Here is a 16,288-nt window from a genome sequence, read left to right as displayed (position 1 = left end):
GGTATGCGTAGTTTCACCCACATAACGACATACCGCCTGAAAATTCTATACATCTTGCATGGCTTAAGTGGTAAGATATTTGCTTGGTGAACGGGAGGTTCCGAGATCAAATCACGCATGAAACGGACATTTCATTTCTAAATTTAAATATATACCCGGACAAACCGAATCACACAAACTTTGAGATTTATACATATAGATTGTCACATTTGATAAACACATCCTGGCAAGAAAATTGATTTCTATGAAAAATTAAAATTCTATGTTACTACAAACAGCTTTATAAAACAAATCCTTGCCGTAGAACTTCCTGTCATTGTCATCGCCTCTATCGTTCTTTTCTTTATCGACCTTGCGTTTACACATGGCACGCACTGTTAAATTAACTGTAAGATAAAACTAAATAAAGAACCTGTTACCTTTGACAATATAAATAGATTTCATTCATACACATCACCAATGGCACATCACTCATCCCGAATAGATTATGAAAACATCCGTAAGCAATTAACTTCTTCATACTCATTCTGTCTGAGCCACAAAAGTCATCCACACTAGGATGTGTCAACATGTTTTAATCAAAGTCAGCAATAATAGCATTTTCTATTGCCGCCATGCCAGTTAACGATCAAATGATAATCACCCACAGAATTTTTACCTCGGCAGTTGCTGTACAGTAGCACAATCAACAAGATGTAGAATGATAGTCTAACCTGAGCAAAGCTATACAAGCCTTAACATACTCTTAATCAGGATTGTAGGAACGGAGGCAAGGTCAGTTTATCAAAGTAATACTGAATTATTATAAAATTGCAATATTTGCTTCCCTATTATTGTTTTTGTTAAGATTTGCTATGTTTTAATTACTATCTGTAACTAGTAATGTGAACACACATTCATGAATTTATAATCTTTTAGATTTCATGGTGTGGTGAGGAATAACGAGAATCAACTTGTCAGTAAACTTCTAAACGGCTCACTACATCAGTGCATCTTAATCTAACTCTCACAATCCGGCGTTTTTAGTTTTCTCAAAATTCTACATTAACTAATGTGTGCTAATACCTGCATTTGAATTTCCATTTCTCATGACCATACCCTTAGGAAGCAAAAAACTTATAAATGACAAACCTCACAGCATCTGTGAACAGACTTTCTTTAGGATAATCCTTAAGAAAAAGGTTGTGAACATCACAGCTTTCCTCTTGTGAATATAGGATTTTCTGGAGCGTTGTGATATCTTCATTGTTCATCAGTTCAGCAAAAGTTGTCACCTGAAAAACACAAGGACGGTTACAACAATCATTGTTAAACAGAAGTAAAACATGACAAGCGTTGAAAACATCTTCTATTCATGAGACTACAACTACTTCAACACTACAAGTTATATACTCATGGTTCAACATTCTAGTTGTTCTGTGAAAAGTATTTCAATAGCTTTCACATTCATTGAAGGCTGGTAGTGTGTATAACTGTACAAGGGCCGCTGACAATCATGAGGACTTTTTCAATACTCTCTGCTAGACTATCATACAAATTAAATTAATCTATATATATATAAATCTCAATGTTTTTCTGTTCGTCTGTACTTCTGTCTGTCCAGCTATAGCGATAGTTTCAAAAATGAGAAATCCGCTGTTAACTGGATTTGAACCTACAACCTCCACTTCTGTGGACCTTTATTTATCCAACACACTACACTGTCCATTTTGCTATACCATGGAATAAATTTGGCACATAATTGGAATACATGCCAATCTTCCATGGCTTCATGTTAATCACTGCAGCTAGTTTTATGTTTAAAGCCATACCACAAGAGAAATCTGTGAAGCCTTACCACAAGAGAATTGTGCGCCCATAAGTGATGAAAAATGCCCAAACTCATATAGCCAACAAGACTATTGCAATCAGTATAGATCTGTAGTAGGCACTGCAGCGGGTATGGTATGAATTACAGAGAAATAAAATTAGTAAAAATAAATAGAAGAGTTCACAAAATAAACAAACACCTGGATTTAAAAGTTAAAATGGTAAATGTTGATACTGAATATGTTGATTTAAAGTAAATTTACTGTAAAAAAACCTTTGTATTACCCGTGCAATGTCGGGCATCCAGTTAGTACTGGTACAATCGGCAGTCCCTTGCACAGTGAAAGTTTGTCATGAGCAATCAGTATGTACATAATTAACTCTTTCGCTATCAAATTAATATCTTTACCGGGACACAATTATGTATTGGTTAAACCTAATATTTGACAGGGGCACATATAAATCGTCATAGCTGTTAAGCCACACAGTTTATAAAAGTATTTTGATACCAAATTAATCATCGTAAAATGCTACATCTGCTGACGTCGTGAAAATTACCACAAATGGGTTGCAGAATGGGATCAAAAAGGCTTTGGCCATTTTCAAAGACTATGTTCGAGTATGAGCATGTTCGATTGCAATGATTTATCAATATTATTACAGTTTACTGCATTATTATTACTGACAAAATACTCTCAGTAGTACTATTGTTCGACACCAATCAGTCAAAGTCCATAGATTTAAAATTATCAAAAACTCAGAGCTGTAATGTGTCTAGCACGATTGGTCATTGCTAACAAAAAATTGCGATAAAAAATAAGTTTTTGCAAAGCGAAAGTATGCTCAGGATGGGTTATTAACATATTTTTATTGGCTCAATGCATGCAGATAATTGTTTCCTCTCATCAAAAGTACCGATACCATAGGGTAATTTATTAACTATATAGTACTCATTAATCAGAAACGATTTGTACAAAGCCTGCTAAAGGCGTGTCATTCGGCTCTTGGCAATACGGAAACACTTTGCCAAGCTGTATTACATGGGTCGTTAAGCCGAAGAATTAATACATCAAGCTGCAAGGCGCGTGACTGGTGTAATGGTAGCATTCTCGCCTTTGGATCTGATTGTCGGGTTCAACCCCTATGATGGCCAAAAATTTTTTTCTTAACGCTCCTAGTGTAGCTTTGGACAGACGGACACTGCTCTCATATGATTATAGTATAGATTGTAAAGGAAGCCGGAAAGACTAAGGCTATGACTTTTTTCTGCATCAGCCTCCTAATATATTGGCGGAATGATTAGGCTTCACCCCATACAGAGTCATTTTCCTTGTCTTCTTACCAAATGTCCGGCCGTTTGGATTGAGCCGACCCGAGTCGGCTTGGGTACAAGGCTGGCTGGCTTTGGCCACAATATGGGACGTGTGCTCACTAGTTAGTTCAAAAAGCGTAATGAAGAGTTTGATCAACTCTAGGATTCACTTATAAAAAAGTAATCAGAAATGAGGCGATGTAAGGAAAGAACGCATGTATTGTGTTCGAAGTCTTATTTTAAAATCTTCTTGAATTGTTTGAAAGAAAAGTCATATCAATGGAGTGAAAAATGACTGTAAACAGTATACAAAAGAACCCTCAAATTTATAGAGGTTTGAGGTTATGGGGTTTCTACAAATACGCTAGACATTAAACCAAATGAAATCCCAAATAACAAACATGAGATTAGGACGATTCAAATTTAAACTTAAACATGACTTAGATTTAATACGAAATGTTTTTTGTTGTTACGAAAACCAACTTATTTGAGGTTTATAGGCATGTATACTATAAAGAGACGTTTACTTGATATGGCAATAGTACTGCAAACTTACTCTATATTTACTGCATGGAGCCAATAATCATCAATTGAAGGTTTGAATGAGCACATGTAGCATTAAAATTACAGCCTGCTACAAGCTATTTATGAACACCAAAACAATCCTAAACAAAATCGATATATAAAGATTACATTATTATCTTTATAAATAAAGATTACATTATTGGCATACACTTAACTTTAGTAAAAACTCGATATGAACAGTACCCTCACTCAAGATAATTTTATTGTAATTTATAGTAACTTTTGCTACAATAAGAGCTGAGTCTGTCCGTCAGTTCGATGTTGGAAAAGATTGTATCGTATAAGATTCAAACTCTAAACTTTCAGCATGGTAGACCAACTCTCTAACAGGGTATTAGTTTATCACAATGTTGGAGTTGCAGATTACGGAGCTCCAAGCAAACCTATTCATATAGCTTCAAAAATTCATCCCTTCTAGCAAACTTGACCGACACATAAATGCAGATTTGGAAATCTTCCGATGCTGGTGCATCAGTAACCAACTCACAATTAATATTGAGAAAACAAAGTATATGCTTATGAAAAATCCGCAAAACAAATTTAATTTAAAAATGCACTCTCTGCAAATAGGAAATAATATATTAAACCAGACTGATCATTTTAAATTCCTAGGTGTTTGGCTTGATAATAACCTGAATTGGTCTACTCATATATCTAACATACTAAAGGATCTTCGTCTAGCAGTTGGACTTTTCTATAGGTTATCAAAGTACTTCCCACGAGAAATAATGATTACATTATATAACTCCTTGGTGAATTCTAAACTTATTTACTGCCTCGAATCTTGGGGCAACTCACCTGATATATTTTTAAATAAAATTAAAGTCTTTCAAAAAAGCTAGTGCGAATTATATGTCATAAACCCTTTGACTATCCATCAAAAGAATTGTTTACTCAAACTAATATTTTACCAATAGATAAGTTGTATACGTTAAAGCTGCTGCAAAGGGGTCATACTGTATTTCATTCATCTGGGAATGGGGGACCACCGCACTCTTATAGCGCTCGTCACTCTCTTCTAAATCTTCATATTCCCTTATTTACATCTAGTGCTGGGCAAAAAATTATTCAATATCAAACAACCTTTTATTGGAATAACCTACCTGACAGACTGAAGAAAATTGTAAACAAATCTGACTTTAAAAAACAAGTAAAATGCTATCTCCTGTCTCTCTGACTGGGGTGGGCTGAGGCCTGCCTTTGTTCTGCTGCTGTTGGCTTTTTTGGGGCTTGCGCGACATTAGCTGGGCTACAGCGCACCTATGGCTCCATCATCATTATCTCGTGCTCAGGTTGAGTGAATTTTGCTATACTTTTTTCATTTTTTCACTAATTTGTATTCAACCTGATATATTTACTAATATGCAGATTATTTTTCTGTATTGTTTCTGTTGATGAAAATAAACGCAGACACGCGCACACACACACATCACAAAAACTTCACCCGCAGCAGCTCCGTTTTGGTTGACAGCTTTTTAAGTGAGCAGTCGGAGTGATATTTAGTTCTAATGCTCTATCATATTTCACTATATGGACCAGCCAATAGAGTTCTGTATATTTGTTACAGTTAAATATGAACGACTCACGGGAGGAAGTGTGTTAGAGATGAAAAGGTAGAGATTCCTTCATTGAGGGCGGCTATAGAGATCGCCCAACCAGGCCAGTTACTAAGGCTATTGCTAGCCGTAATACAATAGACTTGAAACAGCAGCCATATCTGTATTTATAACCAATGCAACACACTAACAAACTAACCTGTACGAGGAGAGATTGTTGGTCTGCCTGAGACATATGATGTTCAAGATACTGCAGAAGGTTCTCATGCTGCTGTTCATCCATGTACCACGTCTGAACCTGCTTCGCCTCGTCACTGAGTTCAGTTTTGTCTAGCCGAAGTATGCTCTCGGCTGTACAGCATTCCACTAAACATTCCTTTGACTTCTTAAATACCTAAAAAGTTGAAGTAATAATTAACAAAGCATAGAGTTTGTAATAACCATAGCCATTTCAGATCATTAATGAATCCTTCGTTTTTTGTGACGCCATTTTATTTTTTAAGCTCTTGCAATAAATACCAGTGAACAACAAACGACGCTGGTGTTCACAATTTTGTATATCGACACTGAACACTTTTTTCTAGAGAATCCCGATATAACATCGAAACAACAGCAAAAAATCTATTTAATAACATAAAGTGAACGAGAATGACGATTGTTTGCCTACAAATATGGCGGCGTTTCCGCGAACGAGCGCAAGTGCAGACAAATTGATGACATCAAAAAATGTATATCACTAACTAATAATGCTCTTCATTACAGTACAGAAGGGCAAATTCTAAAAACTGACCAGAAAGTGGAACTCATTGCTAGCAGGCTTTCGCTTAGCTTATGCTTAGATAATTGCTTTGTGTGCTTGATTGATTGACACATGTCATAAGCCATGTTATCATGGTAAAACACGATCTTCAACTCTTTTGATATGGAAAGCCTTTATAATGGCTTGCCTTAGCACCTTAAAACATTGATCGCAAATCACAGAATTAACAGATCCAACCAACATTTTGCCCCAATAAATTTATGATACTGTGCTATCACTTTGCCAAAGAAAAAGAACCAGTTGGCTTCTTTCAACTAAATACTCACAACATAAATGACAGTTTCCAAATTTTGCAATTTTTAGTCTAGAACGGACGAAAAATGTAAACAGTGACCTAGACGTATTTCTGCTAGTGAAATTCTTCAACATTGGGTTCCAAGTATTTCTAATAATTATATTTTTATAATAAAGAATTGTGGTCAGTGTTATGGTCAAATTGAAAACAATAGCATTTTTTGCAGCCTGTTTCTCTAAACTTAAAAGAATATAAAACATGGCTTTTTATGCCAACGCAATAATTTTAATGCATTAATCTGCAGAATTTTCTGCAGATTCCAAAAACTTTAGAATAAAAACTCTATGCCAAAAACTCAAGCTTTTATGACAAAGGTAGCGCTTGTGTGTCAGCTAGTGCTGGGACGATATCAAAAATTCGTTTCGGTGCGAGATGATGGCGTAGCCAACCAATATATCGAAATATCGGGTATGGTATTCGGGGTTGTCTTACCTGCCAGAAAAATCTGCCATGGGAGAACAACTCCCTAATGAATCCATGTACCAGTATATTTCTATGAAGAATCCGTCCAATCGAGTAAAATACAGTCAAACATGGATAACTCGAACTTCCTCGGACCGAGCGAAAGTGTTCGAATTATCAGAGCGTTCAAGTTATCAGAGCACTGTCACAAGTTCATGTATTTACTTATTTATTAGTAGATACATGTACATATACAAACTATAATATAAATCAAAAGCACAAATGGCTTGTTTCAAATTAAATGCTTCTAATGTAAAGTTTAAAACGTTTTTATTAAAAAGTATAGAGATTTTTCTATCACTTGAGATTGGGTTGTTGTTTGAGGTGATGTTATTGCCAGGACGTTTTTTAGATTGAAATTGGCAAAACTTGATCGTTGTTGAAATGCTCAAAAGAAAAGACATCTTTTTTTTTGAGCGTTTTACCCACGATCAATTTTGCCGATTTTTCTTGAAGTTTATGCAAAGATTACCTCACTTTACCTGGGATTCGTTAAGAGCAGCACTCCGAGGCAGTTCAATTAGAAGTTTTACGAGGTTTTACGGTACATTGTACATCACTCACGCTTTTTGAATGGATACTTATTGAATGTACACACGTATTCTGTGTTTAGGTCAAACGATGAATAGTTTTTTTTAGCTAAGACGACGTATACGTTTAATTACAACAATTTTTAAGACATTTTAAACATTCCGACATTCCGAATCAACGTCGGAATGTTGAATGTTTAAAACGTCTTAAAAATTGTTGTAATTAAACGTATACGTCGTCTTAGCTAAAAAAAACTATTCATCGTTTGACCTAAACACAGAATACGTGTGTACATTCAATAAGTATCCATTCAAAAAGCGTGAGTGATGTACAATGTACCGTAAAACCTCGTAAAACTTCTAATTGAACTGCCTCGGAGTGTTGCTCTTAACGAATACCACTTTCCTTGCTTCCGAAGGGCGATTGCTAAGCGGATGTTTGGTATAAATCAAATTTCACCAAACCTTTAGAAAAGTCGTTGACAAAAATATTTTGCCGATGGTGGTAATAACGACGCTTATGAATTACGAAAAGTTGAGGTTTACCTCTATGGCTTGGAATAAAGTGATTTTCTTAAGCGATAACAACCGTTTCGGTAGTCGTTGGGCAAAAAACAGTTCGAGTTAACAGTGTTGAGTTCGAGTTATCTATAGCAATTTATCATTACATGGGAACGGACCAAAGAAACCATTCGAGTTAACCATGTGTTCGAGCTATCCGTGGGCGAGTTATCCATGTTTGACTGTATATATATTATCGTCGATATCGTCAAATATCGACGATATCCGATATTTCGATATGGGCAAAAAGCACTCGGTACGGTTGGTATTAGAAAGTAGTATCGACGGTATACCGAAATATCATAATATCTTCCCAGCACTAGTGTCAGCACGAATTTTTTGTTGGCATGAATTAATTCTAATTCCATCAGAATGAGCAACAAATTATGTAGCGAAAGAGTCAAATTTTTCAAGTAACTATATCTTTATTATTGCAGAACCAGTTCAGTAATTTACCAAAACTGCTTCAAGTTGCTTTTGAAGAGTTAAAAAGCGTTAAAAAACCAATTATCACAAACATATTTTTATTTGCATGCAAATAGCGTACAAATCAGCTATTCACCAACTGTTCCATATCTTAGCAATGAGACAAGCCTATTTGAATCTAATAATGGAATCACAGACGAGTGACTTGGATTTTTTACACAAAAGATAGAGGAAACTTATGAGGTTTACTTGGAGTGTGCGTCACCATCACAACAGAACTGATGTTACCTAGTATTATTAGAAAAATTTTAATTCCAATTTAAAAATGGTGAGAGACCTTAGTTTGAGATAAACTTATGAGGAAACCAAATAGGAAAAATGAGATCAGTTGCCATGAAGGCCATCAATACCTGAAAACAAACAACTTGGCCATGAATATTTACCTCATCAAAGAATTTATGGTATGATCGCTTTTCTTCAAAAAGCTCATCAGTTGTCTGCTTCACAACAAGTGAGACCATCTCTGAACTGTAGCCAATGAATGATGATGAGACACTTGTGTTTTCAAAGTATTGTCTGAAAGAAAACTAGCATTACTTACTCAAGGCAGGAATATGACTGACAGTACAAAAAAATCAAAACAATTGAAAAAAACACAAACAACCAAAATAATGCCCTAGCACTGGCGATTCTCAATTTCAAGTGTCAAAAGTTTTGAAGAACAACAACTACGTTCAAATATGAATCACCAAACCAGCTCAAATTAAAAAAAATGGCTTGGCTTATGCAGCGTGAGATTATTGCTATGTACTTATAGAGCAATAACTTTATTAGGACATTCAAAATTTGTGGCAAATTAACTAGCCTGATATTTGAGCAAATTGCTTCATTCTCATCCTCATTGTCTTACTGTTACTTGATAGGACAGCAATGTGATTATGAGCTGTTGCCATAATTTTTGATAATGAAAAACTCTAAAAAGTTGTTTGAAGGTGTTTACAACTTGAGGTGTTGAAAAGGAGTCAGCCTTTCATTAGAAGTGTTACTTTTGGATTACAAAATACCATAAAGTTCCGACGTGAGATACCATAAATTTCGCTATATATATATTCGGCATATAAGTTGAGGTCTAAAGATTGGTTTCAAATCCTGGCTTTGACCAGGATTTGAGCTTATGTACAGTATGTATGAGCTGAACCTGTTTTCCGACTCAAATCGTTTGATCGCTAATAGTTCAGTCAGCATCGGATACGGGCGATGCGTAGCTGAAGAAATGGCATATTAAAACGCCAGTAACAAAAGTGCCCATATTTTTGTTTTGTTGGCAAAAAAACAACAATTAACAAAAGGATGAGAGACGACAGTTCTAGCTAGGGAAAACCCCCAAGGCACGAAAAACAATAATTTATCATCGTATTAGCCCGCCTCGCCAACAGAATTAAACTGCCACCTTTAATAATATGTACATCTTTAACAGAAAAGCCATGCCGCAAGACAGATTTCTGTCCGGAACCATGATCCATGTACATTGTACAATGAAAAGGTTGGATGGACGAGAGTGGCTGCATCAAATGGATTACCGAAGTGTGGGCTTGTAGGCAAATACTACGAAAAGGTATACACAAAAACACATTATTCCAGAAGACTATCCTAGTGATGACAATTTAAATGGGAATGGTGAATGGGACTTTGTGTTTCATCCATCTCATGTTGAGTAGGATTACTAGTATTCTACTATTTTATAAATAAATCCCTAGATGTCATATCATGTAACTTTGATTTGCAATATTCTTTCACGTTGAATTTTACTAAGATTCCTAAAATGAAAAACGTGACCCCCGTGTAAGTCAAGGATGGATCTTTAAGCGTAACATTTTGTGTCAAATTCTCGACGCATACACCGAAACTTACAATACATGTAAGTAGCCTAATCCATTCCAAGATCTTCATAAACCCATCACGTTTTGATCCATCAAAAGGAAAAAACTAAACTTAACTCTTTAATTTTATGATTGATCAGTAATGTGGTATTATTGGTTTGTATCGACAATTGTTCCCTTTTTTATTATCCCTTACAATCGGTTTAGGGTCAATGATTATGGCAATTCTACATTAAAGTAAGGGGAGCGCACTCATTCACGGTCAATTTAAAATCAAGTTTTTCACTTCACTTTTTCTCAGTATAGCCTACGGCTGCAAAGTAACAGAATAAAAATTTTTAATGCTTAAAATAAAAAATAGATACCCGATGAACCTCTACATACATTCTCTGTACCATGCTCGGGAAGAGAGCAAATAGCACTTTTAAAGCCCTCATTATTCAAATAGAATTTGAGAACTCGAACTGATATGATACTTTACGTTATATGGAATTTTTTTCGCAAGATTTAATATAAAACTTCACATAAATTTTTACACTTAATGGAATTTACACAAAATGATGTTTACGCTATAGGTTCGTCTATTGTACTATAACTGAGTTTTTTCTTTAAAGGTGGATGGATGGTTCCTGTCGTAAATAAAAAAACTATGTTGACTTTTCATGAACGAAAAATCAAAAATTCCATACAAAAAGCCTAGAGGGCAAGAAAATTAATCACCTGCTTTCTAGGGCATTCTTGTCAGCTATCCACTGAAACTCTTCATCTAGCACAAATTCACAAGTTTCCTTTGGGCAGTTCATAGAATGTTGTTTAAACATGTGCTCACGACAACAATCTCCAATATAGTGGTGACAAGGTAAGCGATAGGGTATGCTCAGCATGACTCCACAGCCTTCACATTCCATTGGACACGACTGACTAAAACAGATTAATAGCGAGATTTGGTAGAAAAAAAAACTAACAGATGCCAGACAATGGCGAGTCAGAACCACCCCATAATTTCAGCCTTAGTTTGTTCTCAACATGAATATGAAGCACAAGCAACAATTACATTAATACCTTGAGATATGAGCTTAATGCGTTCTGAGACTGATCTTGTATGACAATTCATTCAGATCTCAAATCAAATTTTCTTATATAAAATAACTAAGTACAAATTAATCTAGACCCACCATCTGAAAAATGTCTAAAACTGGATATGACAAAGAAAATATATGTTTTTAATTGCTATAATACACAACCTATTCTCACAAATAAATGAATGAATAAATTTATAGCCGAATAAATATTTAGTGGTTATTATTTGCAATAAAATGTGACAATATTATGTACAGTGACATATAGCACTCTTACGTTCAAGACAAATGGTTTTGGACTCTCTGTCTTAACAGACATTTTGTGACAGACTCAACAGACTTAACAGTGGCGCGTTCGATACGCAACACGTTTGTGACACCAAATAACATAAACTTTAAAAATTGAGCTTGAATGAATTTAGCTTACTATGCAAACACTTGAAAATATGTTTTAATTATACACTAAAATTAATTTTAATTTTGTTTTTATTTTAATTTTTTCTTCCAGCTTGGGTATTTTTGCATTGTTTTTAGACTCGCTTTGAGCTTCACTCAAAATTTAAATAGCCGGCCGTTTTTATCTTTTCTGACGAGAAAGACCATGCGATGCGGCTGTTATAAGCGACCACTGGCATACTCAGCCACGTAATGGCTACATCGGGAACCGTCTCGTATGCTCGAATCTCAAGGCAAAGTTTTGCCCAATTTTTTGATATCTCAAATTTCTTGTATGTTGGAACACATGTATCTCAAAGTATTACTGTAGTAGGTTACGCAAGAGCTGATGCAGAGTAAAATTGAGAGAAAGTACATATGAGAAAATTGAGTCAAAAACATTTGTAAATAAAAAACTACCAATGAATATAGTTAACATGCTTCTTACAAGATTCAATGACAGTGGAAACTAAAAAGAGAGATAACTTCATTTTAATGCAGTGTACACCATGTAATGAGTATGTGACAACCTCTGTGTAGAATTGCCTTGTTAATAAATCTAAATATAAGTAGAAAACTTCTACTTAGAAAGGAAACAGTAATTTTTTAACGAAATCAATGATACCAAATCTGATTTGCTTCCAACAAGTCATGTGACACGGAGGCCATTTTTATTTAGCTCCTAAATTTGAAGTAGTTCGTTGAGCACACCAGAACTATCAAGCTGGAAACATGATCATAGGTAGTGTAATAATGCAATAATGTAAACTAGTGTCATAATAGAAAAATGCAATTGTTGTTTTATATAGTAAAAGATTTAGTCGGTTTGTTGGCAACTAAACCAGCTCTACCATCTGCTCTCCAGCGTGGGTGAAGAGGGTGACTAGGAACTCTGCATTGCTAAAAATAAAACCTGATAAGGGGCTGTTTTCTGTGAGCCAACGGACCCACAAAAAACCACTGTGGGTCCGTTGGCTCACAAAGGACAAGGAGGTCTCCTGTGAGCCAACGACCAGATAGCTGCATAAAATTATAGCTGGATATCCAGCTGGATAAAAACATCTAACGGAAGTCAATGGCAAACCACTGTTGAAACCTGTCAAGAACAGTCATGGTTATAGGAAGTGAGGGAGAACCATGATTGCCTACATTCTCACAGGACATGGTAACTAGAGCAAAAGAGTAAAATATAGACGCCAATTGATTTTAATTGAAGTGAAACATTAAGTATCCTATTTAATTTGCAGTACTGCTGGGTTAACAATGCCGTCGATTTCTATTTCTGCACCTAAAAATCCAATTTTAGCTTGAGATTATGTTTTACTGCATTTATTTTATCAGTAGTCAACATAAGTTCAATTCAACAAACCAACATACAGTTTTCCCTTGTTGGTTAGGCAACAATTTTAAGCTTACTTGAGAGTTTTCAAAGGTTTACAGAACTTCTTCATCCAGAGCTCAAGTCTGTTTTTTACATCTTTCTGGTTTTTGTCAAGGAGGGACGTAGCTGACATGTAGTGTTTCTCCAGTCGGTTAAGTAGAGGAATAGGGAACTGCAGGTGTACTTTGCTCTTCTCTGCTATAAGCACCAGCCTACAAAAATGGACAAGGTTGGGTAAAGGTGAGCTGTATTTTCGAAGAGCTCTATCAAATATCGTTGTATCACACATTGAAATTATAAAATATGTATTCTTATAATATATTATAACAATTATTATTATAAAAATATACTATATTATTATAATATATAACTATATAATGCATCACATAATTACATTGTCACAATATAATTGTCACAGCAATGGTTTTTTTCTAGCTGCAAAGGTCAACTTTTTAATTTACTCGATGATTGGTATGTTTATTTCTTGTGGTTTTACAGTAATCCCTCGCTTTGGCAGTTAATCATGACCTCTGGAAGAATAGAAATATTACTACAATAATTATTTTCCCGCTTTGTTAAAACTTAACTTTAACAAATAACAAATGTTTCTTCAACAGTTGCTCTTCATTAGCCAACCTGTTAATCGATGGCACAAACATGAATTGCTGAATTTTCTGTCCAACATTGCATGTTATGTACATAATGTGGGAATCTTTAACAATCTTCCCATGATATCCATTCTCTTAGCAGAGAAAGGCATTTTAAACACTATTTGTCAAACTATCTATTCAATTTTAGCTGCTAACTGTTTTTCTTTTTTCTTTTCTTGTTTGTTTTACTATTGTTGCATGGCATAATTTGAACAACATTTTTATTTGAAATGAAATTATTGCCAATAAAGTAATACATACATATATTACATACATAGTAATATATATATATATATTTCTCGAAGTTGGTCGTCCATGTATATGTCCAGCTATAGTTATTAAAACCTTGCAATTAAAAGTCCATGATCAGACAGATTTGAACTCATGGATATTGCATAACAAATTTAAAATCCAGCCACTCTACCACTGAACCATACAAGGCGTAATGATTTAAGTCGTTCTCATATACCGTATAGCATATGCAAAGGCTGATTATTTTAGCACTGCGCCCACGCGTTACGATGCCCATGTAAATAAATATTTTGGGACCTAGGTATATGCAACATTATTTATTTACAAATATTTATCAGTAGATACATGTACATATACAAACTATAATAAATCAAAAGCATAGATTGCTTGTTGCAAGTTAAAGGGCCTATCATGTAACGTTTTAAAATTTTTTAGCAGAAAGTATAGATATTTTTCTATCACAAAAGATTTATTTGTTGTTTTGGGTGATGTGACTGCCAGAACGTTCTCAGGTTAAAATTGGCAAAACTTGATCACGGTCGAAACGCTCAGAAAAAAGACAAATTTTAATCCTGAGCGTTTTAACCAAAATCAATTTTGCCGATTTTACTTTAAGGCACATAAATTACCTAATTCTTTTATTATATATTTCAATACATCAGAGTCTTGGCTTTCCAATGAGCCTATATTCAATACACGAAGAATAATAGAACTATGAAAAACAGGGTGTCAAAAGTATGTCCTGCAATAAAAAACACTTGGTTGTGGTTCCCACAATGTGATGTCACAATTATTATTTAGCCTTAGGTAGTCGATCCCTTTCGCTGCTATTGAGGCTGCGGTTTTTTGTGACAATCGGTGCTGTTAAACCCAGAGAGCGCTAATAATAAACTAGGATTCTAGATTCTAGATAATCAACAACGCCCCGGATCGCCGACCAATACAAACACATGTTCTGGGTTAATTAATTAGGCTTCAATAAATGTACTGTCGTTGATAAAGGTAATGAAATCACATCGATTAAATTGTGAGCTGCGCTTGCGTGGCCCTAGGAATATATGTCCATCGCACTTTCGCGAGATCACGCAATGCTTGAAACTAATTAGTCTCAGTCGCGACCCTCAATATCACTAATATCATTGGAAAAACATAATATGGTGCTTGGAATCTGAGTTAGTTATCATAGGAATAATCTGTACATGGAGAACTAATGACAATGATGCCTTTGTCATCGTCATTGGTTCTCTGGAGTTGTCCTATCTTCGCCTGACATCTAGCGACATTATCGTAGTTGATAAATATAAGCGTAAGCAATAAAATAAGAGGTAAGAGCACACAACACCGCATAAAAAAATTGTGACATCACAATTTCCGAGCCTATGCCGGTAAACATTTTTGCGGTAGAGCTATGGGGAAATCCTATAAACACCAACCAATGTCCGTCTCACCATGGCAAACAATAGCTCATTCGAAAGCCAAGACTCTGATGTATTGAAATATACAATAAAAAAATTATGTAATTTATGTGCTTTAAGTTTATCCGACGGTTACTACGCATTTCCTTGCTTTCGAAGGGCCATCGCAAAGCGAATGTTTGGTAAAGTTTGATTTTTTGCAAACCTTTAGAAAAGTCGTTAATGAAAATATTTTGTCGATGATCCTAATAACGACGCCTAAGAGCTACTAAAAGTTGATTTTTATCTCTATGGCTTGGAATAAAGTGATATTCTAAAGTGATAACAACTGTCTCGGTAGCCATTAGGAAAAAAACTGTTCGAGTTAATGATATTAAGTTCGAGTTATCTAAAGCAACTTATCATTGCGTTGGAACGGACCAAACAAATCCGTTCGTGTTAACCAAGTTTCACTGTATATATTTCTCGAAGTTGGTGATGTATTCGTGTATTTGTCGTTGTAAAACATACTAAACCTTCCTGAAAGTATATGTTTAGTAAGCTAAATTCATTCAAGTTATTTTAAATATTTTTTTCCTGAGCGTTTTAACTAGAGTTGCTCCGATTTTGGTATCGGAATCGGTATCGGTGCCGATATGGGTATTAAGTATCTGAATCGGTATCGGCCGATCTTTTCTGAAACTAACTGAAACTTCCGATATTTTCTACAGATCAACTATACGACAGAAAACCGTATTTTAGCCTGCTACACTAATAAAAAATTGTTAGCTGCACGCTCCTTACTTTTACCTAATGAATTTCGGGCCAGCCACACAATTTATTTCATGCCTATAGCCTGAT

General features: G+C 35.1%; 1 protein-coding gene across 1 annotated transcript in view; it reads right to left on the bottom strand.

The window, feature by feature from the left end:
• The window catches only part of LOC137398120 (E3 ubiquitin-protein ligase rnf213-alpha-like), an 89,106-nt gene that overhangs the window by 48,709 nt on the left and 24,109 nt on the right, over window positions 1-16,288 (bottom strand). Inside the window, exons 18-22 of the mRNA XM_068084229.1 lie at window positions 13,167-13,343; window positions 10,957-11,157; window positions 8,800-8,932; window positions 5,462-5,656; window positions 1,132-1,274 (exon numbers count right to left, since the gene is read on the bottom strand). Of these exons, the coding sequence (XP_067940330.1) occupies window positions 1,132-1,274; window positions 5,462-5,656; window positions 8,800-8,932; window positions 10,957-11,157; window positions 13,167-13,343 (849 nt within the window). The remainder of the gene's footprint in view (window positions 1-1,131; window positions 1,275-5,461; window positions 5,657-8,799; window positions 8,933-10,956; window positions 11,158-13,166; window positions 13,344-16,288) is intronic.

The sequence above is a fragment of the Watersipora subatra genome, chromosome 6, assembly GCF_963576615.1.
Source record: "Watersipora subatra chromosome 6, tzWatSuba1.1, whole genome shotgun sequence".
NCBI lineage: Eukaryota > Metazoa > Bryozoa > Gymnolaemata > Cheilostomatida > Watersiporidae > Watersipora > Watersipora subatra.
This window is presented reverse-complemented; position numbering and strand designations above follow the sequence as displayed.